This window comes from Zymoseptoria tritici, chromosome 7 (assembly GCF_000219625.1).
Source record: "Zymoseptoria tritici IPO323 chromosome 7, whole genome shotgun sequence".
Classification (NCBI taxonomy): domain Eukaryota; kingdom Fungi; phylum Ascomycota; class Dothideomycetes; order Mycosphaerellales; family Mycosphaerellaceae; genus Zymoseptoria; species Zymoseptoria tritici.
This window is the reverse complement of record NC_018212.1, coordinates 263,196-290,673: the sequence shown is the minus strand read 5'-3', so window position 1 is coordinate 290,673 and position 27,478 is coordinate 263,196. Positions and strand designations below refer to the sequence as shown.

The 27,478-nt window shown below is 54.4% G+C and overlaps 11 protein-coding genes across 11 annotated transcripts; 6 read left to right on the top strand and 5 right to left on the bottom strand.

The window, feature by feature from the left end:
- Positions 1–185: 185 nt before the first annotated feature.
- Positions 186–1,362, top strand: MYCGRDRAFT_110071 (uncharacterized protein; the record flags this gene model as incomplete). The annotated part of the gene is made up of 1 exon (XM_003851236.1): positions 186–1,362. The coding sequence occupies one exon, from the start codon at positions 186–188 to the stop codon at positions 1,011–1,013; it is 828 nt and encodes a 275-aa protein (XP_003851284.1).
- A 732-nt stretch (positions 1,363–2,094) lies between these two features.
- On the bottom strand, positions 2,095–4,353 carry MYCGRDRAFT_44641 (uncharacterized protein; the record flags this gene model as incomplete). Its single annotated transcript, XM_003850544.1, has 2 exons — positions 2,095–2,371; positions 2,405–4,353. Coding segments are annotated over 2 exons (2,226 nt in total), but the record flags the coding sequence as incomplete, so codon positions are not given.
- A 3,933-nt stretch (positions 4,354–8,286) lies between these two features.
- MYCGRDRAFT_73671 (uncharacterized protein) lies at positions 8,287–10,362 on the top strand (the record flags this gene model as incomplete). Its single annotated transcript, XM_003851237.1, has 2 exons — positions 8,287–8,332; positions 8,429–10,362. 2 exons carry the CDS (start codon positions 8,311–8,313, stop codon positions 10,360–10,362), a joined length of 1,956 nt encoding a protein of 651 aa, XP_003851285.1.
- Positions 10,363–11,236: 874 nt separating this feature from the next.
- On the top strand, positions 11,237–12,424 carry MYCGRDRAFT_100653 (uncharacterized protein; the record flags this gene model as incomplete). The annotated part of the gene is made up of 3 exons (XM_003851238.1): positions 11,237–12,162; positions 12,219–12,222; positions 12,308–12,424. 3 exons carry the CDS (start codon positions 11,237–11,239, stop codon positions 12,422–12,424), a joined length of 1,047 nt encoding a protein of 348 aa, XP_003851286.1.
- A 289-nt stretch (positions 12,425–12,713) lies between these two features.
- MYCGRDRAFT_45618 (uncharacterized protein) lies at positions 12,714–13,508 on the bottom strand (the record flags this gene model as incomplete). Its single annotated transcript, XM_003850543.1, has 2 exons — positions 12,714–13,298; positions 13,437–13,508. The coding sequence occupies 2 exons, from the start codon at positions 13,506–13,508 to the stop codon at positions 12,714–12,716; spliced, it is 657 nt and encodes a 218-aa protein (XP_003850591.1).
- A 219-nt stretch (positions 13,509–13,727) lies between these two features.
- IDH1 (isocitrate dehydrogenase [NAD] subunit 1) lies at positions 13,728–15,338 on the bottom strand (the record flags this gene model as incomplete). The annotated part of the gene is made up of 4 exons (XM_003850542.1): positions 13,728–14,937; positions 15,012–15,086; positions 15,150–15,195; positions 15,260–15,338. The coding sequence occupies 4 exons, from the start codon at positions 15,281–15,283 to the stop codon at positions 13,946–13,948; spliced, it is 1,137 nt and encodes a 378-aa protein (XP_003850590.1).
- Positions 15,339–16,721: 1,383 nt separating this feature from the next.
- MYCGRDRAFT_110066 (uncharacterized protein) lies at positions 16,722–17,798 on the top strand (the record flags this gene model as incomplete). Its single annotated transcript, XM_003851239.1, has 1 exon — positions 16,722–17,798. The coding sequence occupies one exon, from the start codon at positions 16,722–16,724 to the stop codon at positions 17,796–17,798; it is 1,077 nt and encodes a 358-aa protein (XP_003851287.1).
- A 1,451-nt stretch (positions 17,799–19,249) lies between these two features.
- MYCGRDRAFT_30969 (uncharacterized protein) lies at positions 19,250–19,701 on the bottom strand (the record flags this gene model as incomplete). The annotated part of the gene is made up of 2 exons (XM_003850541.1): positions 19,250–19,464; positions 19,503–19,701. Coding segments are annotated over 2 exons (414 nt in total), but the record flags the coding sequence as incomplete, so codon positions are not given.
- A 1,030-nt stretch (positions 19,702–20,731) lies between these two features.
- MYCGRDRAFT_73661 (uncharacterized protein) lies at positions 20,732–22,292 on the bottom strand (the record flags this gene model as incomplete). The annotated part of the gene is made up of 2 exons (XM_003850540.1): positions 20,732–22,141; positions 22,264–22,292. One exon carries the CDS (start codon positions 21,919–21,921, stop codon positions 20,953–20,955), a length of 969 nt encoding a protein of 322 aa, XP_003850588.1.
- Positions 22,293–23,823: 1,531 nt separating this feature from the next.
- Positions 23,824–24,605, top strand: MYCGRDRAFT_105049 (uncharacterized protein; the record flags this gene model as incomplete). Its single annotated transcript, XM_003851240.1, has 1 exon — positions 23,824–24,605. The coding sequence occupies one exon, from the start codon at positions 23,923–23,925 to the stop codon at positions 24,439–24,441; it is 519 nt and encodes a 172-aa protein (XP_003851288.1).
- A 1,738-nt stretch (positions 24,606–26,343) lies between these two features.
- MYCGRDRAFT_100649 (uncharacterized protein) lies at positions 26,344–26,847 on the top strand (the record flags this gene model as incomplete). The annotated part of the gene is made up of 3 exons (XM_003851241.1): positions 26,344–26,564; positions 26,631–26,705; positions 26,774–26,847. The coding sequence occupies 3 exons, from the start codon at positions 26,481–26,483 to the stop codon at positions 26,840–26,842; spliced, it is 228 nt and encodes a 75-aa protein (XP_003851289.1).
- Positions 26,848–27,478: the final 631 nt, after the last annotated feature.

Below are 27,478 nucleotides of genomic sequence, written 5' to 3'. Positions count from 1 at the left end.
GTGAGAAAAGGTGGCCTGCAGTCGAGAGCCGCGTCGTTCACATGTGGCGGCGGTACGGACCAGCAGATCCGATCTGTGGGGACGGCAAGTTATCGATAAAGACGAGCAGGGATCCACTCAAAATTCAATTTGTCGAAGAAGAACAACATCATCCCCGACGACAACACCATCACAACACCGCCAACATGTCACGCCCCGAAGATATCCTCCCGCCGGACCTCTTCTACAATGATGTCGAATCCCGAAAATACACGACTTCATCCCGTATCAAGAACATCCAAGCCTCCATGACACACCGCGCCCTCGAACTCCTCGATCTCGATACCCCATCACTCATCCTCGACGTGGGCTGCGGATCTGGTCTATCCGGAGAAATTCTCTCAACCATCGAGGAAGAAGCGGGAGGACCACACACATGGGTTGGCATGGATGTCTCCTCTTCAATGCTCGCACAAGCACTAGAAAGAGATGTGGACGGTGACATGTTGCTCGCAGACATTGGACAAGGCGTGCCGTTCCGCGCAGGTACCTTCGATGCCGCGATCAGTATCTCTGCGATTCAATGGCTGTGCAATGCGGAGACTTCGGACGTGTCACCCGAAGGCAGACTGAAGCGGTTCTTCGACGGACTGTACGCGAGCTTGAAACGAGGAGGTAAAGCAGTGTGTCAATTCTACCCGAAGAATCCTCAACAAAGGAGTATGATCTCTTCTGCCGCGATCAAGGCAGGTTTCGGAGCAGGTATACTGGAGGACGATCCGGAGACGAAGAACGTGAAGGTGTACCTGGTCCTGACAGTTGGGGGCGGAGATGTTACGGGCACAGTGAACGGTATGGACGGAGTGGACGTCTACGACTCGAGACGAAAGGAGAGGAAGAGAGGGAAAGATTTTGCGGAGAAGAAAGGCGGTAAAGCGTGGATCATGCGCAAAAAGGGTCAAATGGAGGCAAAAGGCAAGGTTGTGAAATCATCGTCAAAATACACTGGAAGGAAGAGGAAGATTGCATTCTGAGCGCCACCTGGATCAATCACTCAAGCATTAATCCGGGTCCCACTGCCGTCTAGCCTGGCTGGAATAGTCTGGAACGTCATTATCACGATCTGTCTTTGGCTGGGAGTCGACCATCGTCGTCCTAGCCGCCGACCTTGTGGCCGGCGCTTACAGCGATATCATGGCATCGGTGGCGATACGATGCTCACTCAGTCCGCCAGATATCTCAATCGATCACTGGCCTTATAGCTCCAGCCGCCCGAGCCACACTTGCTTCCGGCATGTGATACACCGATCGTGGCAACACGCGCTTGGCCGTCCCAAAACGAAGCCTGTCCCTGCAACGACCAGGTAGCATTTTTCGACCATGAATACCCTGCCTGACGCGTTTGAAGCTGGACTCGTCTCCGCTTCCATCCCAAAAATATGCAGAGTTCGGCCTTGCATCGCTAAGGACGGGTACTTTTTACATGCAGATGCAGAGTATGATATAGTCAGCATATGCACGTCTGGGATGAATCGCACACTGGACCCGAGCTTCGGGGCTCATGTATGGAGACTAGAGCATCGAGCGTAGATCCATAAGGCTGAAGGTATGGCGGATCGATGAGCGATGTGTATGCAAGTGAGTCGATCGGACGCAGAGGCTGCGAGTTCGGCTCTCCGTGCTACGAGCCTGCTAGGTTAGTTGGGTGGAAGTTGAGGGCACGAGGAGATCGCTGTAAATCAAAGGAGTGTGATACTCGCTCTTGCGAGCGCTAGAACTACTGGATTATAGATACTGCTCATCAACGTCGTTCCGAAAAGCCCGTGGGCAGTGATCGAAGTGGAGTCAAACCCGCCTTTCCTTTCCCCTTGGCCATTTTGTGGACTGCCTTCCAGCAACCCGTCATGGTATCTCCTCCCTGTTCCAAGCTCCTCGCACTGCCTCCCTCAACAGACAAAGGGAATCCAACAACGGCCGAAATGATGATATTGTGGTATAATGATGCCCGGAAGAAAATGACTGTGAAAGTAAGGATATGCATCGCTTTGCTGGCTTCTCGCGTTAAAGTCGTCAAAAGAATAATCAAAGTCGCACCAAAAAGAGTCTCCAGGAGTGTTACTCGGCCCTGACGCCATTGACCTCAACTTCGAATCCTTGGCCTTTTTGCTGCAGTGCTTTCGCGAGCATCAATTCACGCATCCAATCAATGCGGTCGTCTTTTGTCTTGACGGCGAAGTGGTGGGTCTTTGGCGCAGATGAAGAGGAACCGGATGAGGATCCTGTACCTTTCCGTTCTGGAGAGGACGACGAGTTCTTGTGATTGCTGGAAGCTGAGGCCTGAGGAATGAGTTGAAATGCAAAGGCAGCGGAGTCGTTGGAGTTGGAGCTCCCACTCGCAGTGTCCTTGCCCTCGGAAGGCGAGGACTTGATGCTAAATACTTTAAACGCACTGCTCAACTTCTTACTCGCAGCCACGCTGGAACATGCGACGGCGTAGTCTTCGACGTTGATCTTGTCCTTCACGTTTGCGTTGAGCTTGGCGTTCTCGTGGACGGCGAGTTCGGTGCCGGTGAGACGGCAGTGGGTATCGCTCCACTCGTGGCGGAGGAACTTTGTTCGTGTTCGCTTGCGCATCCAGCCTGAGTGGGTGCACGCTGGACCGTAGCCGAAAGTCTTGGTCGTCGGCGGGTGGTGCGCTGGGTCTGGGATGCGAGTCGGTTGTGGGTCCGCGGCGCCGGTTGTGAGGATGGCATTTTCGGAGACTGAAGGAAGTGCGAGAGAAGGACGACGCCAGGCGCGGGATGCTGACGGTGCGCGCGATAGGGATGCTTGTGGTCGGTATTGCATGTTCGGTGGTACGGATTGGGAGGTGTCGCGGGCGACAGGAACAGGGTCGGAAGGATTGTGGTGGACTGGCACATCGACCTCGGAGGCTGGCGTTCCCAGGCGATAGATTGGTTGTTGTTGCTGGGAAGGTGATGCAGTAGCGGCGCGGGAGATAGAGGACGGAAGAGAGCGTTGTTGCTGAGGGGTTGGGAGAGTTCGTTGATGAAGTTGAGGGCCTGCGGAAACCGAGCGAGGAATGTCCAGTTTTGATAAGGATCGGAAGTTGGTGTCGTGATTTGCTGCTTGAAGTACCGCAGGAGCTTCTTGATGGTGAGCTGGGAAGGGATAGACGGCTTGCGGTGGGAACATCTCGTACGAAGGATTTCCTGGTGCTTCTAGCGTAGGTGATGGGAGCGGCGACTCGGACATGTGCTGGTAGTGGAGGAAGTGCTTGACGTTGTCTTGAGGGTCACGAGAGCCAAGTCGATTGAGCACGTCTTCGTGAAGAGCGAATTCAGGAAGCTGGCCAGGGCTGAGGATTCCGGAAGAGGCTATGACAGATGGCATGGCTTCTGATGTTGGACGGAATGGATCTTCCTCCACTCGGTGCTCCGGTCGCCGTAGGACATCCGTTGGAACCATGTTGGCAGCGGTGACAGCATTACCTGGGTCGCCGGCGACAAAGATTCTTCCACCGTTGGTCGGGCTAACTGGGAATCTGCCTATGCCGTGTTCGTCATGTAGCTGTTGTAGTTCACGTTGCTGCTTCCTCCACTTTGCACATCGCTCGCCCTTCGCACACTTGTGTGGCTTCGGGAGAAGCTGCTCAATAGCAACGATGGAGACGGACTCGGCGGGAGTGATGACATCGCTTGTCCTGGGTGCTTTCCGACCACGTCGTTTGCGACCAGATGGAGTTGTCGATCTGGAGTCGTCGATGGGTGTCGCACATTGGTTGGTGTTGGATGTGCATGGACGGCTGATGTCTTGGAAGGGAGTCTTTGTCGGGCTGGGCAGGCCATCTTCTCCGCGCAGTAGACAGATGGCGTTCCACAGGCTGTGTCGCTTGCCGAATGATTGGATGCCGAGTTCTTTGAGATCGTCAAAGTCCAGGTCGAGGAGGACAGCTCCGTTGATATCGTGCACCTCGAAACACTCCATGACAGAAGCCTCCATGCCAGCCTGGTACATCCATTCGATGACCTGGTCGGGAGACCACGATCGAATGTGAGCATAGGGATCTGCCTCCGGTCGACACAAAGCGGAGTCGAGGGAGAGCGTTGGACGTTGCTGGCTGACCGGTGTCATTACGGTGTCGTTGGACAGTGCTGTGTCAGTCCGCGGAGGTTCCTCCTTGGGCAAGACAGGAGACATCTGCAGGGCATAGTCGAAGTAGTCGAGCTCCGCAGAGGCTCGAGAACTTCGGAAGAGGTGAGGTCCTTTGGGACCTTCCACTGGCTGGATGCGAAGGTTGAGCTGATTGCGGGTGAGGCTGTTGCGAGAGATCGGCGTGGTCGCTTCATCGTAGGATGATATCGTTGTCTGAGACCTCCTTCTGCTATCGTACTGCAGTATTGTTAGCTCGGCATGTCTCTTGGGTAGAGCCGGATGTATCGACGTACCGATTCGAAACTCCCGGACCGTTGGTAGTCGCTGTCGTCCTCAAAGTCGGTATCAAAGATCTCGGTCGCTTCAGACAACATGGAAATCGGCCTCGCATCGAATGCAGCCGAAGCAGTCTTGAAAGTCTCTCGCCGGACCATATCTGCACCTGCCTCGATGGGCGAGAAAGACGTGATGGCCTGCATCACGTGGGCGGTAAAAGGCGAAAATCCGAGGTATGTTCGCTTGTCGATAGGTCTCAACAATCGCGGTGCCACCGTTGCCAGTGTGTCATATCCGGTCTCTAATCGCAGTAGTAAGTCATCGAACGCAGCAATATCGAGAACAGATGTTCGACGGGAAAGGGCAGCAGTGTTTGAAGCGGTCACCCACGCGCGAGAGGGCGACATGCAGCGTTCTTCTATACTTGCCCTGGACGAAGCGCTTCTGCAGTGTGCCATCCCAGTGACAAGTCTCTCCCACTCGCCGACCCTCGCCCGTTCGCATCCATCACCGATTCACCACGCTTGCTCGCCGCTGCTACTTGCTGCAGGTCACAGTGCAGGCGGCCAATGGCCTCGATAGCATCGCGCAGGTAGGCATGCCTGACTCGGGAGCTCTTTGGTCCAGCGAACCCTGCACGTCTGTGGTCACAAGCCTCCACTCGTGTGAACGGTCGACTCCGGGCGGTAGTGGGCCGCCGATAAGTGGCTGTGGCTCGACTTGCTCAAGTCGATACATCCTTGTCGCTCCTTCCTGATTCGGCCTCATTTGAGATGGCTAATTATACCAATCGAGCAGCTAGACTGCGGGACAATCAAGGTTAATTGACCATCTATCTTAAGATTCCTTCGAACTGAGATCTTCCCGTCAACCCCTCTCAGTGCCTCAAGGCTCAAACTCTGAGCAAGGTTCAAGATCGGTTAGCCGAAATCACGCCAGAGAAGGCTCGCTTCGGGTCGATGCGGATCTTCAAGTCCGGACCTGTTCCCTTGTTGGATCTGTTGCGGCGAAATCTGCAACCCTCCATCTCACAAATCTTTTCGCATCCACTTCACAAGGAGTTGACACCGCGAATCCTAGCAAATGTGATGTGAATGTGACCTGTACGAAAACTCCATGCAAGCACTTGAGCACGACAGCGATATGGATGCAACGCGACACCCGTTGCCCCTCTTCCAAAGTGCTTGCATTGCAGGTCGTCACGCAAGGGACCGTCCCCGCTATTCGTCGCACAAGCAGTCCCAGCCCAGCTCAGCCCAGCCACGAGAACGACAGCGTTGTGCGATACCAGTGCTTGTGCGCCATGGCACATGATATCAACGTGGAAGACTGGTCAGTGGGGCGGTCGCAGCATAGGTCACAGGTTCTCCATTCTAGATAGGCAATTCGCTGCTATCGTGCCAACAGACCCTAGCAGATGACAGAGGCTGTCAATATTGCGCAGGATTATTGTCAGGCTTTCCCATCCCTGATCGCCAGCAACAGCCGTTGACATGACAGCTCGGATGCCGCGGACGAATAGGCTCGTCTAGAGAAAACTTCAAGGCTTGTATTCGCCGCATCTTTCGATCGCTCACAGGTTTGACCAAACTGGCCGCAAACGGCGAGAGCTGTTCCACGGGTCCGCCTGACCGACTCGACTCATGGACACAAGCACGCATGGCAAAACCAAAGCGAGCGGGCCAGAGATGCAGGCCAGCACCAAAACTGGGCAGACGGGACAGAGTCGGAGAAAATCAAAAAGTCGTGCAATCAATTGTTCCTTGCTGTCGGTATCCAATCGCTGGTCGAAAGATGGGTGCTCGGCTAAAGCATGGCCGTCGTTGAGGAGGGGAAATACGGGATGGCGTTGTTCAAGCTGTATCGAGGACAAGGGAAGGAGGGACTGTGATGATGAGTTGGGAAGCACTCGTGGTTATGTGTTGAGAGGTGATGTTGACAATAATCACAATACTCTTCCCGTAGGCCACGCGAAATTGACACTCCGTCCTCACATGCAATGCGGTGATGAGAGGCGTGGAGCAGCATGTACATTGAGTTCCTTGATCGGTCCCTCCATCCCGTGCGTTGCGTTGACCGCCGAGGATTTCTCGAGACTTCTGATCCAGGTCGCAAGTCGCAACGCTGTTCATCATCACGGGCTCACTCGCCGTCGATAGTGTGGGGGAGAGTTGAGATGCTTGAGATTCCGAGACAAGTCGGGCGGGGAGTGGGGTCCGTTGATTCGTCCGTGGCCCGCGCCTTGATCACACTCTAATGCCGGCTAGCGTCGAGCTTGCTGCACGACCGCAGAGACGTCACATCCATACGGCGCCTGTCCTTTGCGCTTTCTCTGCACTTTCCTCCACCCTTCCACCCTTCCACCCTCCATCACACCCAGATCTGTCCTTGACAGCAACTATCGGTGAGAGCCTCTTCTCGCATCTAGGGTCATCTCCGAATATAGCCCTCCTCGCCTGCCAGCCATCCGTCTCCAACCGACCTTGAGAATGGCCCGTCATATCGTGTCCGACCTCGTCACGAGCATTCATGGATGATTGCGATCCCAACTAGACCCCGTGAGCATTGCTTCCGTGGTTGGGATGGAGTTCGCACGACATCATAGTGTAGGATGAGTCCAGAACACAACGCCGACGCCACCATTGGGAATCTCCATACCACCTCATACAACTCGACGCAGGTCCGAACGCTCAATGCTCAGAACGGAGGAGTGAGCATTTCACAAAGCAGGTCAGAAGATCTGCCCTCATACACGCAATGCATCTTCTCTCGTCGTCTCTCTGTTCTCACGGTCCTGCAGCAGCGCCGTGCGACGGTGCATGCAGACCCGTAGAGTGCTTGCAGAAACTGCATGGGCATGTCGGATCCTTCGTGCTGCCGATTGTCCGCTTCGAGCCCTTGTCGTGCACTACTGCACGTATCCATCATCTTTGTGCATCGCCATTGACCGTGATGTCTGCCCGACCGGGCAACGCAGAGTTGCGGTCAAGCAACGAACTGTGCGGTGGATACAATCGACTGGGGAGGCATGATGCGATCGCCGAATGGCAGGCATGGTCCCGCTCTGAATCTCTGCCAATGATAACCTTGTCGGAGAATTTCTTCCAACCAATTTGCTGACAGCCTGACGACCGCAATGATAGCTCAAAGTCAAGGTCCAATGAATCAAACAGCTTCGAGCTCCCGTCTCTCTATTGACTGCCGATGGCGGGGTCATCTAGGTTGTGGAAAAACGGCTCATGGCGATCTTCCCTCTGATGATTCGAGCCTCGAGGCTATCGACTGACGGTCTGGACGCAGATTGCCTCGTGGAGCCAGTCGGGTGATCGAGACGACGGCACGCAGGAATAGAGCCCACCTGGCACCACTCAATGCGGGCCGTTGGACTCGACCGATCTGCAGCCACCGTGGCACAACGGTCCAATAGCAACCTGCATATCTATGCATGTTCTACTGCAGGCTGCATCCTTTCCTCCAGACCTCCCCAATTAGTCCGCAATTCTCCACCTCGATTCCCTCTCTAAGAATAGAATGCGGCACAATTAGCTTACTTTGTCTCTCGACTGGTAGGTATAAGGTAGGTCGTCGCCAACTCCCTCCACCAACTCAGCTGTCGTTGATCGATTAATTTGCTTGCATTTTGTTTGCTTTCGTCTTTTACCTTCCCTTCCTTTCACTTCAAGCCCGCTGGCCAGGCTGATCTGTACCTTGTCGTTCAATCGCAACGCTAAATCTTGCTGTTTATTCCCCTGCTCGGCTTGCTGGACATTGCCCTGCAGTTGCTTGTACATATACTTTCACATGTCTTCCTCTAACCCGTCCTCGACCTTTGCGAAGCCATCTTCAAAAATGGCCGCTACGAAGAATGCTGCATCCGAAGCGAAAGCTGCTGCGGCGAAGATGCACCGTCGTTCGCGATCAGGTACGTTTGAGACATCAAACCTCCGAACGATCCCAACTGCGATTCCAACGGCGAATGCGATCAAGCTTGGCCTACCTCAAACTGACTTCATTCCAGGCTGCTTCACATGCCGATTGCGAAGGAAGAAGTGCGAAGAAGGAAAACCGGCCTGCAAAGCATGCACACATTTGGGACTGCGATGCGACTACAAGCGACCTTTGTGGTGGAGCAACGGCGAGCAACGACGAAACCAAAAAGAGCACATCAAGAATGTGATCAAGAAAACACAACTCTCCAAGAAGACGCCGCAGCAGCAACAACAACAATCGCATCAACAATCGCAACACCAACGCCATCTTAGCACAAGCTCGCCGCCTCCACTCACACATTCAGTACCCAACTCCGCAGAAGCTCCATTCGCCGAAGCTTTCCCTCCTTCACAATGTCCTTCAGAAGGATCGCCATATTCCGTTGATTACGACCTCACATACACGACCGACAACGGCTACTTTTCAATGCCACCACCACCGCAACCATACATTACACATCACTCACGATACCCGATGTTCTCACCCTACGAGGTGGACATCAAGACCGAACGAGAAGTCTTCGTCAACAACGTCCCCACCCGACGAGACTCAACGATATCAACATTCAGCACTTTCCAGCCGCCTCCAACATCGGACGGCCTCCCCGCTTATCCCGCCGACAGTTGGATCCAACAAGAACACTTTGAATCGACCTCGGAAGAGTTCGCCGAGGAACCCGTCGACTTCAACTTTTTCGAATTCCCTCACGGACCATTGACACCCAATCACGAAACAGTCATCAACGTCGAGGAGGGCGACAAGTACCTCCTCAACCACTTCTTCGACAAAGTCCTCAAACTCATATTTCCCATACTCGATGCCAACCAACACGGCTCCACGCGCGAGGACGTGATTCTTCCCGCGCTGGAGTCCAACCGCGCATATCTCCACTGCTGCCTCAGCATCGCCGCCACTCACATGAAAGACACCGAAACTTCACTCTCAATATCGCCAGCCAACAACGAGCAGCTCGATAACGATGTCGTCCGCCATCGTTATGCTGCGGTCTCGGAGCTATGCGAGGCACTGGGAGCTGACACCAACCACGCCCAGATCCTCGAAGCAACGCTCGGCATGATTTTCTTCCAATGCTCAGTCGGCCGCGCCGATGATGCGCTGCCTGACATCCCCTGGCACCAACACTTCTCCGCGGCGACTTCTCTGGTGAACCGCCTTGATCTCCCCACATCGGTCCTCCTACCACAAGAACAGCATCACCAGGCTTCCTTCAACATGACCCTCACCTCCTGGATCGACATTCTCGGCTCCACCATCCTCGGTCGTCAACCCACTTTCGCAGACACTTACCGTGAGATGAACATGTCAAATGGCTCTCTCGGTCTCGCCGAGCTGATGGGCTGCGACGACAAGATCATGTTCCTGATCGCGGAGATTGCTTGCTTGGACGTGCAGCGAGGCTTTGGCCTGGACGAAGTCATGCTGTGCAAGTACGTTGAGACGCTAGCCAACGCCATTGGTGAGACCGAACTCAACTCCGCGGGTGTGGTGCAGAGCTGCTTCTCCACCACTGGCGCCATTCGGCCGAAGCAGTTGACGACGAACATCACGGCTGTCTTCCGCGTGGCTGCGAGGATCTACCTTTGCACTCTTGTGCCGGGATATTCGCCTACTCAACCCAGCATGTGCCACCTCATCAGCCAATTCTCGGAATTGATGAACTTCATCCCAGCTGGTACTGAGGGTTTCGATCGGAGCTTGGCTTGGCCGTTGTTGATTGCCGGCGCAAGTTCGACGAGAGGCTCGCCATTCCGCGGTATGCTCGAGGAGAGAAGTGAGCGGCTCGGCGATGCGGCGGCATTCGGCAGCTTCGGACGCATCCGAGAGCTGTTGAACGATGTATGGGCGGTGAATGATGACTTACTAGAGAGTGGTGTCGGTGCACCGGTGGTCGGATGGAGGGAGGTGATGGCAGGAAAAGGATGGGAGTTCCTGTTGATCTGAGGGCATGAAAGGGAGAGGGAAGAAGCAAGACTCTCAACTCAATGCTCACGATCGCTCCTGATCTAGTGCAGCTCTCAGGACTGATGCTTGAGCTTGAGGAATTTAGGAATACTCTAGGAATTATACCCCATGATGGATGGAAAGGACACTGAAAGAACAGATTCACTCGTTTCACCTTCGTCGTCGCTGTGCATGCTCGTCTCTCTGCCGCATCGTGTCGTCGTTCTGCGCCGAGTATCTGCCGTACCTGCAGAAGCCTTCTCGATCTCTGCGACCCTGGCACGCCTGGATTGGGCTGATAGTCGAGAAGACCTCGATTGCTCTGGAGCGTGGTTGGTGGTGCTTCATACAATAAGCAGTGGCATGCAGCTCCGATAACAGCGACCGTGATCGTACTTCTTTTGTGATCGACCCGACTCCGCAGAACGGGTCTCCAACCCGGTAATCGTACTGCGTCGTTGCAGAATCGTGGAGAGGAGGAGTTCGAAAGAAGCGGAGCTAAAAGTAGACATTCGGATCGGGCCTCACCGGGCGAGACACACACTCTTTGCCGTTGCGAAGGTCTTCCGTTGTCCTTGACAGACGGTCCTTGGGTGTGCCTGTGAGTGGTAAGGTACCATCAGCCGGAGCGGTCTTCTTGATCTGTCCGTCGAACAAGAAGTGGAAGTGTTGCTTCTTTCCTCATATCGCTCCCAGTTCTCGCCTTATCACGACTCCCTGCTCCGCCGAAGATGACCATAGCCCACGCCAGACTAACCGCAGCAGTCCCTATTTCACTTGACTTGACTTTGCTCGCCCGATCTCCGAACCACAATACCTTAACGTCCGAACCGCAAGCTCGCGCGGGCATTGCCTCAATCACTACAATCGCACCATGACCACCACCGCCCACCCATCCTTCCACCCAGTCAAAACCTCTTTCGATTCTGCATCGACATCTCCCTCTCCACACGACGACGTCGAATCGCCCTCTCTTTCCAACGGCAACGCCCTCGCACGCTTCGAATTTGAACCAGGCCGCGGGAATGACGGGACCAAAATCCTCATGGTCGAATGGGAAGAAGACTCAATCACGAACAACATAAGCGACGACTGGGAGATCAGCTGGCATGGCAAGCGCACTGTTCTTCCCGCGAGAGACCATGCATCTCCCGGAGCTGGGACGGAGGACACTCCGGTCAACCGGCTCTACTTCCTGCTTGGACCCGGCGTCTCTATACCCACTGCTGTGAAGCTGCGCAAAGGACCGAGTGTCAACTGGCGAACGAACCCGCTGCCTGCTATCTTCCAGCCTGAACTCGGCGCAACGGCACGGCAAGCTGGAAAGAAGGGCGTTCTTCACACGATATGGGCGAAGAAGCGGCTGCAGGTTCTGAACGACGAGATTGCCCGCGAGTCGGCAGACAACGAAGAGGGTGTAGGACTGGAGATCGCAGTCGCGGAGAAGGAATGGATAGAAGCAAACTTTGGCGTGCTGGCGAAGCCGGCGGGCATCAGTCTTGTCACGGCGCAGACACAGTTGGGAGGAGGCGGATTGGGAAGTCCAACGAGTCCGAGGAGTCCCGGAGGAGGTAGGCTGATGGACAAGCTAAAAGGGTTGAAGTTGGGCACAAGTGAGAAAGAGTTGACGGCGTCGTCGCTGAGTACAGTCGATGATCAGAATGCTCAACCTGCAGCGGCGTATAACCCTCTAAGTCCAGAGGGCTCGGACGTAGCTGTCGGGTCCTTCAGCAGTTTCGCTACCCTCAAGGGCATGCCTCCTGCAGCTTCAACGCTTGCAGCCAAAGCTCCACAAGCACCGTCCGCCGCTACACAACCTCCGCCATCTCGAAGAATTGTCGCCCAATCGCCGCCAGAAGCGTTCGTGGCGCAGCAACGGCAGCAAGTAGGCATGGGATCGCTCAATGCGTTTGCGAGTAGTGGGAATGATGTGGGTATCGATGAGGAGGATGGCAATGAGGACGATCTATTTGCACTGCCCATGAGTCCGAGAAGTCCAGATATGGCGAAGGGTCCATTTTCGTTCACGAGAGACGACACGGAGAAGTATTTGAAGGGTTGAGACTTGAGTGAGGAGGGGAAGTGAGGGAACGACTTCGATCGGAGTACTGGCAGAGCTCTCGAGCATGTCATGTTGCTTGTAAGGCACGGTTTGGCGATGCTGCGATCCGGTGACACCTACGATATACTACGATTCATGACTGATATTGACGATGAGCTTGCGGTAGATACAAGAACTGTACCTGGGCTCATGAGCCCGAAGAAACTGCATGAATTGACGCCAATGAGTCTGACATGCGTGTACATACGAAGACAACCACGATGGAAAGTCTCGACAACAATGTTTACCCTCACAACATGCCCTTCCACCCACCTTCTTGCACGCGCTTCACCTCCAAAAAGTTCAGCATCTGTCCCAAATGATCCACCCCCCAGAAACCCTCCTTCTCGCCCTTCTCGTTCGTCGCCACAAACCACGGCAGCCCAAATGCTCCCGCCTCCCAAGCCAGCTGTGTATTCGCATTCATCTTCTTCTTGGTCTCATCCTTCTTGATCTCCACCTCTACAATCTTCTTCGCCTCTTGCTCCCCGAATACACCACTTAATGCTTCAATCACCGTCTCGTTCTTACCAATCGGCTTGCCCTGAGCCCAGAACGCAGCGTACAGAGCGTCAATGGAAGCGACCAGCTTGTCTGGATGGACGGACTCGATGTAGCACAGAGCGCGCTGGGCGGTGACGGTGGATTGAGGGAAGGGACTGGGCATCCCGATGGAGGGGACGTTGAACAGTTTCGTCCAGCGTTGGCGCTCGACGTTGATCCAGGTGTCTTTGTTCTTGATTTTGAAGGGTGGGGTGTTGCCGGCTTGTTGCATGATGCCGGCGAGAAAGATGGGGATGTAGGTTAGTTCGATGTCTTTGAAGACTGGTGAGGTCTGGAAGGTGCGAGTTAGTATACGGAGGGAGGTCTACTTCATGTCTTTTGGTAGCAACAATGGCTGTGAACGAGCGACGCAATGGAAGCGTGGATGTCGTGGAGAGTTGGCATTCTAGGCGGGGAAGCGAATGCATACCCTGGTTATGTGGTATGCGATGTACGCAAATGGACTGACAATGTCCACGTAGAGTGTTACTTTCTTCGCCATCTTGAATATGCTCTGCTGAGTAGTGCTGTAGCCGGAGAACTTTGGCAAAGCTCGTCGTTGCGTTTCGTGGTCGTTGGTGTAGCAGGCCAGAACCGAGGCAGTGAACGGACTTGAGACGGAGATATGGATCAAGGGTCGAACGACGTCTTGTGGTAGAGGAAGCTCTACAAAGGATCAACCACGCAGCGGAGTGAGGTGTGTGACTGGGACGTCCTTGGCCAGTTTGAAAAGTCCTTGAATATACACACACGTCTATCTACATGGAGGTAGCAAATCTCTCAACATCGAGGCTATGCAAAAAGTCAGGCAAAGCAATCAGCTCAATCAACGTAGGGTGTCCGAGAATAGGGAAGCTCCGCTGCAATCACGCCTCGTCTCCGTCAGAGACCGCTGCTGTCTGCTCATCCACTGCTCTCAACAGCTCAAAGTCACTCCGCTCAACCAGAAGCCTCCATATGGTCCAACACAGCGCGGGTGAACTGGTGCGTAGATGCCTCACCACCCATGTCGCGTGTTCGGGTCTTGCCCTCGGCGATGACATCGTAGACGGCCTTGGAGATGCGGTTGGCGTGGTCGTCGAGTCCCAAATGCCTGAGCATCATGCTTCCTGAGAGGATCAAAGCGGTAGGGTTGGCCTGGTCCTTACCCTGAATATCCAGACCGACGTGACGGCAGCCTGGCTCGAACACGGCAACTTCACGACCCATGTTGCAACCCGGAACGATACCTGGGCCACCGACAAGGCCAGCACCAATGTTGGAGAGGATACCTCCGTACAAGTTGGGCATGACCATGACGTCGAATTGTTGTGGTCGGCTGACACACTGCATGCTGGCGTTGTCGACAATCATATCGTTGGTCTCGATGGTGGGGTACTCCTCGCCGACCTTGCGGACGGTGTTGCGGAAGAGACCATCAGCAAGCTTCATGATGTTGGCCTTGTGAATGCAAGTAACCTTGCGGCGGTTGTTGGCCAGGGCGAAGCTGAAAGCGAACTTGGCGATGCGCTCGCTCTTGGCACGAGTGATAATCTTGAGGGACTCCACGACACCAGGGACAGACTGATGCTCCAAGCCAGAGTACTCGCCCTCGGTGTTCTCACGGATAATGCACAGGTCGACGTTCTTGTGGCGCGTCTCGTATCCGGGGATGTTCTTGATCAGGACGATGGAAGCGTAAATGTCGAGCTCTTGTCGGAGAGCAACGTTGAAGGATTGGTGGCCGGATCGGTGTACGGGAGTGTGGAGGATACCCTTGAGACCGAGCTTGTTGCGCTTGAGCGAGGAGATGGACTCGCGGAAGAGCTCCTCAGAGTGCTTGCCGCCCTGCTCCATACCAGACACATCGACCTGCTCCCACTCGATGGGCACGTTGTCCGCTTTGAAAATTGTCTTGACCGATTCAGAGACCTCGGCGCCGATACCGTCACCTGTGTAATCCTCGTATCTCAGTGCTTGCTCTTGGTATCGTCGTATCACATGTGAAATTTGCGTCGCAGCGTACCAGGAATGAGGGTCACGGTATATTTTCCGCCGAACTTGGTGGGCTTGAAGATGTCGGTCTGGACGGTCGCATATGCTGAAAGGTGGTCAGATGCTATCGTCGTGTCGGTGGGAGTGGTATTGGGCTATCGGAACGTACACCTCGCGGCGACTGACGGGGTGGGCACAGCATTGCTGCGGAGGGCCTACGCGGGGAGGGGAATGTCAGTGTCAGTCGCGAGGGAGAGTGGTCGTGGTGGTTATGCGCACCTGGACAGCCCGTCGAGAGAACATGATGGCGATGTGAGGTGAATGCTTGAAGATGTCTCTATCGCAAGAAGAGTAGTAGGTCCAGTAGCTCGAGTCGGAAAGATCTCAAGGTTTGACTTTGAGCGCATGCAATCGGCTGGAGGCGGACTATTCTCCGCTCCTTCCCGAAGCTGAAGGCTTGGCTTGCCAGACGGACTAGAACTAACGGACTTCATCCTCATATTCTCCTCCACCTCAACCTCCGCATCAAAGACGAGACGAGAACTCCGACACGAACCTCGCGGTCACTTCATCAATGAGTCAAGATCATGAGTGAACAAAATCATTACCAGTACCCCTGGCAGCCGCCGACCTCCTGGCACAGCGAATGCCATGCTTGTTGATCACGCTTCAAAACGATACATGCTCTCGGGCAAACGGGCTGCAGTCGGTCGACCGATGTCGATCTCGCGCTGTAGAGCACTCGCTCCACTACCTCATGTGCTAACGGTCCGGGCAATGATTCAGCATCGATGCAAGGAACTGGCCTTGAAGACACTGGCAGGATAGTCCTTTGCACGAGCGACGCCGCGAACAGCAAGACGTGCACATTGCGGTCGACGCATGATCCTCGACCGTTATTACCGTCCTCTTTGCAGGCTTTGGCAAAGTCTCGTGCGAACTGAATGTTCGAAAATCAACCAGACTAACCTTAATCGGATGCCAATGGAAGAAATCCTATTCAGACCCAAAAGCAGACGACGCCTTTCAAGTCCACCACGAGGCGCTCCGCCACAAGATGAACGACCCATACTCTCCATTGTGTCCACTCACACGGGTCTGAAATGTCCACGATTTGCGCCTCGTGCAGAGCAAAGGATCATGGCGAATCCGCATCAAGGACTATGTCCACTTGAGCAGGTGAGCGGGAATCGGCGTTTATACCTACGTTCTATCGCAGTGAATGACTTCGGACCTGTTCGAAAGCTGGACATCGACACTTCTTCGTACGTACTCCTGACATGGCATGTAGAGACAGGAGGACCTCAATTGAGTTTCACCGTCGCTCGCTACTCCGAGGCCTCTTCGGTCATTCCTCAACCCAACGACACTCTCCTGGCTTATTGTCGGACTTTACGCCTATTCGGTTGGTTTCTTATCGAGCGCTCTCTTCCCTTATTGAGCTGCGGATCAAATCATCCATTCAATCAGCCCGTGGCAGCCAACCACGGTCATCTTTTCCTTTATTCAAAATCTCTATTCAACACCACATCGGGTAAACAAGCTCTTCTTGCCTCGCGGCGCTGCTTATATATGCTTCGCTCTCTTGCCATCTACAGTTGAACTTCCTCCTTACCCTCCACACTCGTTCTACAACCACTCTCCACCTCCAAGCTACGCAGTCCATATCACCGGACTCGTACCTTTTCTACCAACACAACCAACCTCCAACCTCCCCCAGAAGACAACAACCACCGCGAACATGAAGCTCGCGGTTTCCACCGTCCTCATGGTGGCGGTCACCTTGACCCAAGCCCTCGCCGTCGCCGATGCCGAACCAAAGAGGCGTCGCGGCAACAGCTTCGTCGGCTGGTGCGGTGCCATCGGTGCCCCATGCGCCAAAGTCAAGCGTGACGCTGAGGCGATGCCTGACCCGAAGAAACGCCGTGGCAACAGCTTCACCGGCTGGTGTGGCGCTATCGGAGCACCTTGTGCTCGCGTCAAGCGTTCTGCCGATGCCATCGCTGAGGCCTTTGCCTACCCCGAGGCCGACCCCAAGAAACGCCGCGGCAACAGCTTTGTTGGCTGGTGCGGTGCCATCGGCGCCCCTTGTGCCAAAGCCAAGCGCGACATCATCGAAGTCGGCGAATCCGTCGAGGAGGCCGTCCACGACGTCTACGCCCGTGAGGCCGAAGCCGAGGCCGACCCCAAGAAACGCCGCGGCAACAGCTTCGTCGGCTGGTGCGGTGCCATTGGTGCGCCTTGCGCCAAGCGCGACCTCTTCTCTGAGGTCGAGACCGACGTCAGCGCCGAGGATTCCGAGGACGAAGACGCCATCTACGCCCGTGACGCCGCTCCCGAGGCCAGACGCAAGAAGAAGGCCAAGAAGCCCAAGCGCAGAGGCCACCGAGGCAACAGCTTCGTCGGCTGGTGCGGTGCCCTTGGTGCTCCCTGCGCCAAAGTCAAGCGTGACGCTGACGCCGTTGCTTTTGCCGAGGCCAAGAAACAGCGTGGTAACTCCTTCACCGGCTGGTGCGGTGCCATCGGCGCTCCTTGTGCCAAAGACAAGCGTGAAGAGCACGAGATCCTGAAGACTGACGTCTGCGAGGCCGACGACGGTGAGTGCAAGGCTCTCCGCAACGCATACGAGGCATTCCACGAGATCAAGGCCCGCGACGCTGAGCTTGAGGCTGAGAACTTGGCTTCCATCGATGATGACGACGAGCTCACCAAGCGTGAGGTTGAGGTTTGCAACGAGCCTGACGGCGAGTGTGACCTGGCCAAGCGTGCGCTTGACACCATCGAGGCCAAGCTCGACGCTGCGATCAAGGCGCTTTGAGAAAATGGACGACCGGGATTGTCAACTATGACTGCGATACATCATTCGGCCGCGGTCGATCCTTGAAGGACTTTGATGTTCTTCAACGGATTTTCGTTTGGGATTATTCATCATGCGCAGGTCTTTCGCTCGCTTGAGAGAAGACAACTGTGCGAGTCGGTAGGCCTTTGATTTTGGAAAGGTCTGCAGGGCTGAAAATATTTACATACAATGTACATTGAGACTTTGGATGCATTGGAGGTCTCGTTTGTGATCTGTTTTCTGTTTGCTGTGATACTGCTGTCAGGGTGGCCGTCTTGTTAGGTAATAGTTCGCCTTTCTTCATGCCACCGTCACTAGGTTACGTCGCCCGTGCCTCCATCAGATGCTGTTCACGGTGTTGTTTGCCTCGTCCAACTCTGCCAAGATCGCAGCTGGACACAATGTCCTGGACATGCTGTCAATGGTGGTGTACCTTGCATCTCCAGTCTGATCCCGGATCGACACGCTCATCCTCTTGCTGGGCAGCAACACGTATTCAGGTAGTGATCGTGCGCCTCTCTTCACCCACTCCGAAGACTTGCCCTGCTCCAAAAGCTCGAATCCCTTCAGTGCAGGAGGTTGCCATCTAGGGACCTTCGTCCTGCGAACACGCACTATCGGGTGGAAGCTCTCTTCAGTCGTACCACTGTTGCCATCTCCTGGATCTCGATCATACCCGCCCGGCGTGCGAAAACGCTCTCCGAGCAGGCGGAATAGTGGACCCGTGAGGCCGCTGAAGTTATCAATGATCTTACCACATCCCCAGCCATTGCTGATGCGAATGGAAGCGAGGGCCTGGCTATGTTCCTGAATCAGAGCATCAATGGCTGTCTTTTCGAATGTGAGCATTTGAGACACGTTGTCGGCCTGGTTTATGATCAGCGCTATCCGTATGCCATGTCAAGATGACTGACCATCCATGCGAAGGTGTTGTAGCCGAGTTCTGCACCGCTGGTGTCTCGAGGATTATCGGTCTGACCACCAACATCACTGTGGACTCCGGGAAACCAGCACTGCTCTAATTTGATAGCTGGAGCATCACGAGTGGCATGCCAGAGCGTGGGTGGAAATGTCAAACGTTTCTCATCGATGGCTAAAGCTTGGAATGCGTAGTCGACGTCTATGCCATCGTTTAGTATGGTGTCTTGATTGAAGGACAAGCAGACTCACTGCTCGAGATCTTGGTGTCGTGAAAGGCGTATTGTTTGTTGAGCGAGATGCCAATGGTGGACAGCCAGTGTACGACCGGCCATTCCGGAATGCCCTAGCTATATTAGCTGGGTCATATCACGATAGGTTGCCATGCATACCAGCGCCCCGACTGTCTCCCAAACACCAATCGCCTTGATCCGCGGAGTCTTCAAGCAGAGTCTGGCTTTGTTGTCACGATACCACGACGACTCCTTGAATGGCCTGCCGTCGGTATTTTTCCGGTACGCTCTCCACATCTCCGGGAAGTGGGACATATTGGTACTCGATAAAACGCCAATATTCGAGACCAATCCGGCCACTGAGCGTACGGTGAACGCACCTCGCGAATAGCCGAAGAAGAACAACTCATCTCCAGGCTGGTAATTGTTGGAGATGAAGTCGTAGATTTGCGTGACATCGGCATCGAGGCCCCATCCTATGCCGCCTGAGAGGACTTTAGCGAGGCCGACAGAGGAGGATCGGAGCATTTACCAGCGATGGCCTTTTGGAACGGAAGATCTCCACTGCCTACACCTGAGTGATAAGACACGATTTGCTTGATGATTCTGCCTTGATCGTCCAGTCCGTTTGGTGATATCGCTCGCGCCAATTTGGCTACACTTGAAGGTACGGATTTGTCTCCAAGGTCAGAGGCCAGCCAGGTTCCGTCTGCGCAGAGAATGATTCGTTTGTGCGGTGATAATTGAGCCATGAGGGTTAGTGGATGAGGAAAGGGATGAAAGTTGGTTGCGGCCAAGGCGTTGGAAGGTGGAAACGGCTTTTGTAAGTACCGTATGCTAGCTTGTGCTTGCCCGAGGTGACGATCTATCCTATATTGGCACTTTCGTTGCATGCGTGACCATCGGACCACACAGCTGAGAGGTAACAGATACCTAGCAGCGGGAATATCGAGAGCTTGCGTGTGTGGGAAAAAGGTGTGTCCTCACCGGCGCATCCAGATACGAAGTAAGCAGGCAGGATGGGGAGCCGGGTCCCTCGACCGATGTCTGACGAGCGAGATCAACACGACGTGGCCGACTTCGACGCACTGGGAAGAACTCCGACTGCTCGCGAGTGTGTGGAAATGTATCTCTTCGCGGCACTTCATCGGAAAGGGCGTACACAGGAGCGATGCCCAAGAGCTCGACTCGCTCGACATGTCTGTTCCTTCAAGTCCGGAGCTGTCTCCGCTTCCATCATACGACCACACGCACACGCCACCTCTGCCGTGACCACACGTTAACTTCCATCGTTAGGCGTCCCAATGACCGAATTCCGCCGGCTGATGCCACCCTCACGACTGCATGTTTCACTTAACAAGAGGGCAAGACTCACATACACCATGGAAGTGGACGAATCGTCGGCGGTGCATCACGCGTGGATGGCAGCCCGTCAGCCCATGTCAGATGAAGCCAAACAAAGGTGGAATGGAGGTCAGATGGAGGTCAACGTCAGACCAGTCAGACAAAGTTCAGATGGAGAAGGATGCGAAATACTTGGTGTATTCTTAATAAGACACAATTCGCAGCAGCCTCCATGGACAAGTCAGACACAAGGTCAGGATGCAATAGATGACAGCCTCCGACGCTGCGAGTGATGCCTTTACTGGCTCTGCAGCTCAATCGCTTACGGCTTCGGCGGATATATCTGCTAGCTGTGCGCGTGGCAGAGGGAGGTGGCACGGTCTTATTTGTTGATTTGGCGCAAGTGAACGTAGTCAGCCTGCCCAATACCGACTGGCACATCCATCATTGGTCTCGAGATGCACTCGAACCCTACGGAGGTGGAATCACATAAGATCAAAGCGACACAGCAGCACCGTGAATGAAGCAGAATGTTCGCAGAGAAAGCGTCCCGGGCGATGTCGCCGTTCAACGACACAAGGCGCAGCCTGACGTGCGCAGTTCTCTCATCTATCGGACAATCGTCTGATCTTCCGTGATCATAAAGAAGCCTTCTTCGCCGGCTGTGGCCTCAGGATACTCTGTTGTGTCATGACAGCTATCATCTTCCCCTCCTTGTTGAACAGGCGACCCTCACTGTACGTCCTCCCATCACTACCATGTATCACCTTCATTTCTTTGAAGTTCCACTCGACCATGTCCACCTCGTTGCTCATAATCCTCAACGCAAAGTCAAGAGAAGAGCACGCACCAGCCTCGAACAGGGACATCTTCGAGTGCGTTAGCGGGAGAAAGGACAGTGCTCCGTCCATATAAAAGGCCAACGCCCCGAGGTGATCACTTTCACGTTCCAAAGGATGGCGACTTCTCACCCACTGCGACGTGGTCTTGGATGTGAGGGACAGCTTGTCTTGGCTTGTCGGTCCTTTGACCAACCCGGCCAATGTCTCCGACATCATCGAGCTTGGAGGACTCCTAATCTCAAGAAATTGGTCGGCGGCTTTGAAGGAATCGTCGTAGATCGCTACGATCTTGGCCGTCGCCTTGCCTTCTCGTAGCAATCTTTCAGCCTTGTCTTTGGGCGTCGCGCATTCTTCCGGGCTATGAGAAGCTCCCTCTGGTATAGAGGTGAAGTCGAGCAAGGTGGCAGGTTCCTGGACTTGAAAGTCGGCGAGGAAGGTCACGGTTCCGCGGATAGTTCCATTATCCAGCTTCTGGCTGACCTCGACGAGTCTTGTAGCAAAAGTTCGGGTGTCCCTCGTGCGGGTGATCTTGCAGAAGATCTTTCGGTTGCAGAGAGTTGGACCAAGGTAATGTCCGAGGACGGAGTAGATATGATAGCCGGGTTTGACAGTTTGATATGCCGCGTTGACGCCTACTCCGAGAGCACAGCCACCATATGCAATGTTGGCAGCATTGCCTAGTAATATCGGCGGGGAGGTTGACGCGTACACGTTCTCGGAGAGGCGATCGACAGCGTTCTGCTCTGCTATGTTCGATGCCGGCATGGTTGGCGAAGGTTTGTTGAGAAAATGTAGGCAATGATCGGCGGTCTGGTTCTTCGCCAACGTCGTGAGGATTGCCGTTCAAAGGCCTTCTGGCTCATGGAGAGCTTCGAAGATGTGCTTCCTGTAAACATGCCGCCGGACTGGCTGGCGGTTTGCCGAGGTAGGGCACATCTCGGCGGTGGATGTAACTATGAGTGAGTGTGTAGAATGTGAAACTCAGCTGTCGCAGATGATCAACATCAGCATATACAGGTATGAAGCAGCTGTCCTTGGCCGCCTCACTTTGATCATTTGGCCTGTCTTCGATGCCCGTACTCGTGATCATGATGAGAATGCACCTACCTCGAATCTCTCGCAGCCGAGGTTGCCTATCCTGACGATAACATTCGAACGGCCACCATGCTGTGTATCCTGATCGGAACAGGTCGCCGTAGGCTGGCCATGTAAAACAACACAGTAGCTACGCCGCTAGGCTAACATCCCTGCACCGATCTCTCCTTCCACAGACTCGGTTCTCGTTGCCAGGGAGCGCAAATATCATGCTGCTCCGGCTCTGCACGTAACTTTGATACCGGCTACGCCTGGTATGGCATGGCTCTCTCAAATCTAGAACTCACAACGAGCCACCAACCTTTGAGACACTACTGAGATAGCGCAACGACGACCCGTCTCCTTTGCTCGCCCGAACCGCCACCCAGCCACTTCGATTGTTCCCGCCCAGAACAGCAATCAAATCCGGTCTGTCTCGAATTGCGAATCTCTTCTCAACGTGGTGTGATCAACGTGATTGGACGGCGCAGCGCAGAATTTGCGAACAGCTCGTCTCAAGCACGATCGGCCGCAGACGATTGAAGATTTTTCGAGTATCACGCATGCCAGCCAGTTCAAAACGAGAAGATGGGATGCTATCCTCTTTGCCGCATGTCTGTGGAGGCGATGGCTTCCCCGCTGGATGAATCGCCGCGCGTTCCTGATGGTACCTGGCTAAAGGCGACTTCGCCGAAGCAACCACAGAACCGTGTCCACCACGACCGCAGGTCATGAGGTTGTGTGCCGCTGGACGAGGACAAAGTGGCGCATCAAGACCATCCCAATGATGAGCATTCCGCACAGCGTTGAGAGGTTTGCCTGAACGATGAACGCGTGTTCAGCTCACGGTCAGTAGTGCCTATCGCGCCACTCATCAACGAGGCGCTCGTGGTTCGACTGAGCGAGATTTGGTCTCTGGTTGGATGAGCGCACTTTTGACGGTCCCGGTCTCGGACTTGGCCGATTTGCAACGTCGTGCGCCTTTCGTCGACGCCTTGAAGTCGCAAATGGTTGCCACGCCTGTGCCGCAATCCCACGATGAATCGCGATACCTCCATGGCTCCGCTCAAACCGCACCACTCAACTCGCACTCCAGTGGCTCGGTCGGTATCGTGTGAGCTCGATGGAAGAAAGTTTTGTCGTTGCTTTCATTCCTCCCGAAGACACACACCTTCCTCGAACTGTATTTCCGTTCTCTGGCGTAGATTGCACAGTCCAAGCCCATAGAGTCAGACATGTGCGGTGCAGTTTGAGCGGAATCACGGAGGTACGAGATGTCTGCGTCGCTGCGACTCTGCTTCGTCGGGCGGATCTGGATCAAGGCGACCGTCGTCCCTGGATTCGCTTGTGTCCGAGCCGCCAATTGACGGTGTTCGTGCCGTGTTGGTGGCGATCGGCTGACGACCTCACTGGCGGAGCAAGCGTAGTGAGGCTCTAGATCCAAGTTTGACGGTGTTCCAGATTGCACCCAACGGTAACCGATGCTAGCTAACCACGTTCTTCAGGAGACTAGTCTCGATGTTGTGATTCGCATTGAGGTATAATAAGATGGATACCTCTGCGCATCCTCCTTTTTCTTTCTTCATCCGCCACCACCACCACACCGTCGTTCAAGCACACACACACACACGAACACACACACACGAACACACCCACACTCGTCTACCAACACCAAACCAAAACCAATTCAAAATGCAGTTCTCCATCGTCGCCCTCGGCCTTGCTGCCGTCGCCTCTGCTGCCGTCGCCCCAGCCTACATCGCCCCATCTCCACCAACTTACGCCTCTGCTGTCCCAGCCAGCTACGCTTCCGCACCACCTGCGTACGCTTCTAACCCGGCCGTCTACCCTGCGCACCCAGCTGCTAACGGCACCGCACCTGCCGGCACGACGAATGGAACAACAACCCCTGCAGCGGGAGCCAACGGAGGAGGAGCCAACGGAGGAGCCAACGGAGGAGCCAACGGAGGAGCCAACGGAGGAGCCAACGGAGGAGCCAACGGAGGAGCCAACGGAGGAGCCAACGGAGGAGCCAACGGAGGAGCCAACGGAGGAGCCAACGGAGGAGTCAACGGAGGAGTCGACGGAGGAGTCGACGGAGGAGCTAACGGAGCCAAGCCCGAGGGTGATGCTGCTGTCTACACTGGCGGCGCCGCTCAGCTCACTAGCGGTGTTGCTTGCGCTGCCGGCCTCATCGCTTTCTTCTTGTAGAGAGTTGATGTCTGGATGGAGGAGGAAGGTTGGAGGTGAAGGGTGAATGATGGATGATGTTCAAGGTTGGGGAAGTTGAGGGCCGGCTTGGGCTTTGTATATACCCCGGCGATGTATGCGCCCTAATGTTAATACTTGGTGCGCTTCGCTGTGCATTCCATCTACGTCGTCTTCTCGTTGTGCTTTGCATTCTTACCCCGTCCACAAAGATCTTGACGAAAGAATCATCTCCCTCGCCGTCGGCGATCGTGGCCACGCTTCGGCAGAAAAAAGGAGGCCTGTCAGCATAAGACTTGGGCATGAAAGAAACGAGGACAAGGGAAGTAATGTCATGGTCTGTTAGGCGATGAGCAGAAAGCTGAGTGCGAAGCAAACCGAGCACTCACACTAGGCTGCTTCGCACCTTCCCATACATGATGGCCAACACTAACTCCGCAGACACAAGATAGCTAGCTCTGCGAAAGCGATTGACCCTATACTAACAGCATGACAATAAACAGCTTGGCCGTTTGGCAAGCGATCGAAAGAGCTCCCACAACCAAACGAATCCTGCATGAAGCGAAAGCTAGAGTAAAGAAACTTCTCCTGGTATATCTACCGATGTGCCAACAGCTCTGCAAACACAAAATGGCTCTGCGATAGCGATTAAGTCTATACCAATAGCGTCGCAATAAGCAGCTTGGCCATGCAGACTGCAGTCGAGAGCTCCCGCAAGTAGACAAATCCTGCATTGAGGGCAGGCCAACGCAGATTCACTTCACGTTGTCCGAAAAGCCTACCTCTCTGCAGATAAACCGCTCCACGACAGCGATTCCCGTTATACCAATAGGAAAGCGATGAGAGGCATAGTTATTAACGAACAGAACGAAAGAGAGCACTCACGACTGAGCTTCTCCTTCATTATGGGAGCGGCCGACATTACTTAAGCGGCAGTAGGAACGCTAGGCAGTCGGACAGAGAGGTAGGTAGTGGGAACACCAAGCTAGGCCTGGGTGGGAGTTCCATATATGCCAATCGTGCCGGCTGTTGGATAACGCTGGCTGACAGCTCGATCGACACTGTCCTGGCGATATTTCGGTCCATCCTGAAACGACTGCCGTCAACGTCCGATGTGAGTTTACTACACAAAAGGAGAATGAGAAAGGCTCTGCTTTGCGGCGGCGTGCTGCGTAGTCGATGCGTGGACAGCTGCCGAACAGGCCTGGGAACCGATCGCCACGTCCATGGAGTACAGAGTGCAACTCCGCACTGTCCCGCAGGGTCTTTGGTCGGACAGCCTCTACCCGTGTCCACTCGGAATGTAGTAACTCCGCCAATAACATCCGGTCGTGGTAGAGTTCCGAGATGGGGAATCCCGTAAGCATGTTCGTGGACATTCGCCGTCAGTCTCCGACGAACGTTAAGATGCAGAGTACAGTTTGCAGATGGGGAGTAGTGCTCACGCTAACAACACATGGAAGGAACCGTGATTGGATTTGCGAGCGCTATTGTGCCTTGCTCTTTTCAAGACGGTGATGTTCAGAAGCCTGAGGGAATCCGTGGGGAAGAGACGCTCTCTAGGAATGGAGGTGTTGTATAGCTGCTTCTCGGTTTCTAGAAAAGTGCTTGCATCGCAGCCTTTACTTAAGCGAGCAGCTAGACGTTAAGCTGGCATGCGAACACTTCGTCCCGGAAAACAACCGCCCTGTAAAGCGCAGCTCGTAGCAAATCAGGCCTCTTGCATACTCAACTATTAGCCGGCAAAAAAGACGCTGTTCCTTGTTCGGGCTCCAATCGATGAGGGGATTTTTGGGCTCGGCTATTTAATTTGCAAGGATCGCGGGAAACAACGACTGCTTTTGCGAAGTTAGCAAGGTATAGCCACTCTATGCCTGGGGTAAGGACTGTCTCCTTGCTTCGAGCTACTTACGATGTACGACGAGTCTAGCGCCCATACGTGACAGGACGATATAATCTCGCTCACTTCCTCCTTCTCTGGCCTTCCCTTTACGCAAAACCTTCGACATCCTCCGGCGAGTAACACCTCTCCGCAAACAACAATGAACATCTTCCAGCTTTCGGTGCTTCTTAGCATGGCTGCTGCTGCTGCTCTTCCAGATGGAGACGAACCTCCTTATTGCCCGGTAGGTGACCTCTTCACTTCCTCCTCTGGCCGATTTCTTCGATGACTTACATGAATTTGGTAACAGGCAAGCTGCTACGCTGGAGCCGGAGACCAGCCCCTTCGATGTACTGCTTTCGACTGCAATGTCTATGTTTGCGCCGTACGTTTTAGTCTACGTTGGTATGAAGCATCTTCGACGACCTCTGCTGACTGTCGGTGCTGCTGTAGGGCTTGACATGCGGCTACGATGGCACGTACTGTAACCCGCGTCCCGATGGTTCGGCGGATTGCGCTTAGTCTCTATGAGGGTGTCGTTTCGTTTGTGTTTCCGCGGCATGGGCTGAGCTAGTGTGAAGTGAGCGGGGTCTTAAGGAGACTTTGTGTATTGCTAGAAACAAGTTGTTCGGGAGTATCCACAGGCTACGACTGGGCGGGTCGGTGAGGAAGATCGGCCCCATCTGCCTTCGTCTCATCTTCTACCGTTGCTACACTGTCCGCCGCCTTCTTCAATTAAAAGATTTCTAACTCTTTTACCTGGCTATTTCTTGTCAGTAATGCTGTAGGGCAACACATGCGGCTACGATGACACGTACTGTCACCCGTGTCCCGACGGTGGGACGGATCGCGCTTAGTCTTTGCGTCGGAGCTTATTGTTCTGTCTATGTTTTTCGGCATAGGCTGGGCTGGTGTAGAGTAAGCGAGGTCTCGACAAGATGACAAGGCCGGTCTTGACGAGGCTTGGTAAGAGAGAGAAGCACCTCTAGAGGACGCTGTTGGCGTATTTTCGTATGTGCATCTATTATTGCCAGCCTTAAGCAAATCAGACCCGCGTTCTTTTTAATAGAAAAAAGTCGCAGGGCATCAGATTGACGTCGCGCAGAGCAGGTGCAGTAGACGTAATTCTAAAGCACACGTAGCTCTCATGCGACATAC